This window comes from Gobio gobio (genome assembly GCF_949357685.1).
Source record: "Gobio gobio genome assembly, chromosome: 6".
NCBI lineage: Eukaryota > Metazoa > Chordata > Actinopteri > Cypriniformes > Gobionidae > Gobio > Gobio gobio.
Window position 1 is genome coordinate 12,746,205 of NC_137102.1, and position 5,020 is coordinate 12,751,224.

Genomic DNA, 5,020 nt, shown 5'->3' on the forward strand with positions numbered 1-5,020 from the left:
AAGGTTTTGATAGGCCTACTCGTTGATTAATGGCCGATATTAGCTCATGGTAAGTGCCAGCCACTTTTACTCACCTTGCTCTGAAGTCTGAAATTACTTTAATAAAATAGCTGTAATGTATAAATGATATTCGTCTCAGTCTAATCAAGAGTGACAAATGCTGTTAGGTGAAGTTGTACTGCGTCAATGACACGCTCCTCCTGAATGATGACGCACGCTTAGAGCAAATGCTCCTCATCATATTCCATGCATGCAGCTCGACTGAGATCCCAGAATCCAGTAACAAGCATCCTGCCACTGTGAGACCTACTGCGAGCTGACTGGAGGCGGGTGACCTGCTGTTATTCATTTAGACAAATCTATAAACGTTTCCATACAAAAAGACATGGGGGGAAAATAAACATATTGCCTCAAAAACACAACAATGATCACTGGATTGAATACGTTAATTCGCGGATCAGCTTCAATTGCGAGAGGCATCTGAGAGGACAGGTAAGATTTCGCCGTTTTTCTTTGTCATTGCGCAGGTGGTTTGAAATAGAGATATCAGACTCACCTGCTTATAAATGGGCACATTGATTCATATAAAAGGTATATCAGGCATTGAAGGTAAGTTATCGTGTATGTTAGGTATGAATAACAGGAGGAGCGTGAATACATTCAATGCTGTGTAGTAGACACAGCGTCCCTTCTGCTCCATTCATAAAATCAGTATCAGGAGTGCAATCGGTTCATCTCTGCTAAATGTCACTCACATACGACAGCTTCATCCGATGTGACATCATCGAAGCAGGCGTCATTATTGACCATGTCCTCAAAATAGCTTGGCATAACGGGGCTAGTTGTCCCACTTTTTTACTCAGAGAATATTTCTTAGGGTAGGTTTATGGATCGTGCATACCCTGAAGAATTGACATCAAAAACTTAGTTTCTATTGTTCATGTGGGAAAGCAAACGTAAAAAGTAGCCTAAACCAATCATGAAACAGAAGAAATGTAGGCTAAAGCAAAATAGTAATGTACAAAGAATATCACACCATTGTTTTGACCAACATTATTACTAATAAACTGTATACTTTTACATTTAACATTTAGAATATATGTGTAAACTTGCCAAATGAAAAACAGCATAAAATCTAATCTACGATGGTAATGAACTAGGCTTATGACACCACCATGCAAAATCACAGGTAGAGAAATATAGAGAAATAGGTTGCACATATATTGAAATAAACACTATCGTTGTTATTCTTTTTTTTAAAAGATATTAATATATCTTATTTTGATTTTTCTATTCATTAAAGAATCCTATAAAATGTATCCCCAGTTTCCACAAAAAGTATTAATAAGCGCAACTGTTTTCAACACTGATAATAATCAGAAATGTTTCTTGAGCAGCAAATCAGCATGTTAGAATGATTTCTGAAGGATCATGTGACACTGAAGACTGGAGTAATGATGCTGAAAATTCAGCTTTGTCATAGCAATAAATTACTGTTTAAAATATATTCAAATTGAAAGGAAGCAGTTATTTTAAATAGTATTAATTTCTCACAACATTTTACCTGCATGTAAAATTCAAAAGCATATCATATGAACTTCTCAGTTTTTGTAAAGAAAGAATTTGCCTTAGATTTCATGCTGTGGCAAACTCATAGTGATAATCGATCCGTCTTTGTGCAATTTCTGTCCATTTAAAAACAGCTTGTCTTAAGTTTTAATTATAAAGTATTTAATTTGCATACATTTTTTTCTCTTTACATTCAGGAGCTAGACTACAGCTGGTACTGTAAGAAAATGGAGGATTCACCAACAAAGCATCTGCTTGGCTCAAAGAAGCGAGTCAAAATCCACCCGAACACAGTGACGGTCAAATACGCCACTCATTTCCCCCAGCCTGGAGACGAGGGCTATGACGACGCCCCATCTTTCGAAGACTTTGGCTCATTTGTTGAAGAGACCTCAGACAGAAAGAGCCTTACTGACAGCAAGTCGGGCAGGACTTTTTTCAACGCGCTTGACAGTTGGTCCAAACCGCCTGGGGACCAAAAAGACAAAGGGGTCGGAGGTCAGCTGCAGAGCTTCGGGGAGGCGTCCGTGTTCGCCTCACGGATGACATGGGCCGCTCTGTTCGGGGCGGCCCTGGCCCACGGCTGCGTGGCTCTCATTACACGCCTGGCTGCCGACCGCTCTAGGGTGCCATCGCTGGAGCTTCTCTTCATCCGCTCGGTCATCCAGGTGTTGTCCATCGCGGTGGTGTTTTATTACCAGGAGCCTCCCTTCGGGCCCCAAGGCTACAGACTGCGTCTTTTCTTATATGGCGTGTGCAATGTCATCTCCATCACATGTGCGTATACCTCCTTTGCCATCGTGCCGCCTAGCAACGGCACCATCATGTGGAGAGCCACCACGACAGTCTTCAGCGCCGTACTGGCATTTTTGCTCATCGATGAGCGACTGGGCATGACAGACGTGGTGACGGTTGTCAGTAGCGTCCTCGGCCTCTGCTTGGTCATGATTCCCAACATCGTAGGTGAGCACAGATCTCTGGATTTCTGGAAGGAGGCTTTCGGCTACACCATGACGGTGATGGCGGGCTTAATGGCGGCCTTGTCCATGATCATATACCGTGCCATCAAAGAGAGGGTGAGCATGTGGACAGCGCTTTTCACCTTCGGCTGGACCGGAACGCTGTGGGGAGTGTCAACTATGTTCATCCTGCAGGAGCCCATCATTCCACTGGACGGAGAGACGTGGGGATATCTAATCGGCATCTGCGTCTGCTCCACCGTGGCGTTCCTGGGGGTATATTATGCCCTCAACAAGTTCCATCCCGCACTGGTTAGCACCGTGCAGCATATGGAAATTGTTGTGGCAATGCTTCTGCAGCTGATTGTGCTCCACATGGTTCCTTCAGTGTATGACATCATCGGGGGCGTCATCATCATCATCAGTGTTGTTGTGCTGACGGCCGTAAAGCTTTACTGGGTGGGCAAGAGCAAAAGACAGGAGTATGAAGAGATCCTGGATTCACCAATAAAGTGAATCCATTACAAAGTTATTGTTTTATAAATATTTTTGTGGAGTTTTTCAGGCCTTGAATTAATGCTACCCACATGTGATTGAGGTCATTGTGAAAAAATCTATGTGAAGTTCGCGTCTGTTGATGAAGTGCCATTGTGAAGTTGTCTTTGACTGCTGTATTATGTGAAGCTCAAAGAGGTTATTGATTTTTATTGTCCATTATGAAGTAATTATCATGTCAAGTTTGGTTATGTGCATCCAAATAAATGTCTGTGCAGAGGAGCTGCAATGAGAACATGGGATACTTTCATAAACATGGACTTCCAAATTGACTTGGCCAAGAGTGCCCCCTATTGGCATTTAGTGGTTGTATGACCCTAAGAAATGGAGCAACACTTTTTGGCACAGCCTAAATTTAACGGAGTGAATCAAATCTGTTTTGGGCCACAGTAATTCAGGCTGGTGTCAGCCAGAGCTTTTCTGTTGGCATAGGATGTCATAAATTTAAGGGGGGATATTGAAACACTGTTGGAGTCATGCATTTATTCACTCTAGTTTACTCAGAAACGTTTTAACCAATGTATTGTAATACAGTTTTTCCCAATTGTTTACACACGTTTACTGAATCTTTCCCCATTTTACCAAAACTCAAAACCACAAACACAAAATGCAAAACTCTACAGATCTCTAGCAAAAGCAAACGCTGCATTCAATACAGTTTTATCCCTTTCCAAAATGTTTGGTTTTTCCAACCTCAATCACACATACACACTATCCTTTGTGGGGACTCTCCATAGACATAATGGTGTTTATACTATACAAACTGTATATCAAACTGTCTATCCCCCTACACTAATCCTATACCTCTAAACCTAGAAAAATAAACCTATCACAGAAAGCTTTCTGCATTTTTAAATTTTCAAAAATAACTCTGTACAATGTATAAGCTTGTTTCCTCATGGGGTCATTAATTTAGGTCTCCACGGTGACACAAGTCCCCTTGAGTCAGTGCATTCAGGTGCATATCCCCACCGGGATAGAAAAACATACACACACAGTCAGAGTGTACGTACACACACACACACACACACACACACACACACACACACACACACACACACACACACACTATGAAGAGATATGTGTACCAACCAATAACACACTGATGTGTTCAACAGCTGGTTGTAAATGATTGTTACAACCTAAGTAATTATATGTAAAAACACACAAATGCAATACAGTAGCAAAAACTTTACTTTAACAGTATTTCTAAAGTATTTTGAACACTCTTCATACCTAGAAGAAAACAAAGTAAAACATTCAGTAAGATATGTGTTTTCTGTACAAAAGTAAAACATTTAAGTGGCTCATTTTTTTTCAAAGGTATAAACATACACATAAAACATGCAAAATATAAGAAAAAATGAAAATCTGCAGCATCCTCCATTTTGGTCTGGCCAAAGTACCTCATCTTTAAGAGATGTTCCTGGCTAAACAGTAGGGAAAGAAAATTCTGGAGTGACGGATCCAGCCGCCAAAAGCCTGCGCAACAACCTCACCACATGCACTCTTCAGTGTCTTGAGAAGACGTATACGTGCAAAAGTATGGCAGTCATACACTTACACATCACCATGCCAGAATAAAAAAGTCTCCGGGTTTAGGAATGATGAATATGTTAGGAGGAACAGAACTCTGGGTGGTCGGTTGTAGACCAGAGCAGTCTGGTGGAAGTTCATGTTGTCCCAGATCACAACATACCTGACCTGCTCTGGTCCAACCCTCTGCTTGGCTGGAATGATCTGGCTCCTCCATCACCACTAGCTCCAATTTCTTCCAAAATAGGAAAGCATCTTTTTATTGCACCAAAGTACTGATTTCTAAATTAACAATTCAGCAACTGCTGTTACACCAGTGAAGAAAGTGTGTTGCCAATTGGTTTAAAGAGATAGGCATTGTGATTAGTTTTACATTCCAAAGGAACTAAAAAGATTTTGGA

General features: G+C 41.2%; 1 protein-coding gene across 1 annotated transcript; it reads left to right on the forward strand.

Annotated features, from left to right (window-relative positions):
* Positions 1 to 269: 269 nt before the first annotated feature.
* Positions 270 to 3,918, forward strand: slc35g2a (solute carrier family 35 member G2a). The gene is made up of 2 exons (XM_079818649.1): positions 270 to 492; positions 1,767 to 3,918. The coding sequence occupies exon 2, from the start codon at positions 1,797 to 1,799 to the stop codon at positions 3,042 to 3,044; it is 1,248 nt and encodes a 415-aa protein (XP_079674775.1). The 5' UTR covers positions 270 to 492; positions 1,767 to 1,796; the 3' UTR covers positions 3,045 to 3,918.
* Positions 3,919 to 5,020: the final 1,102 nt, after the last annotated feature.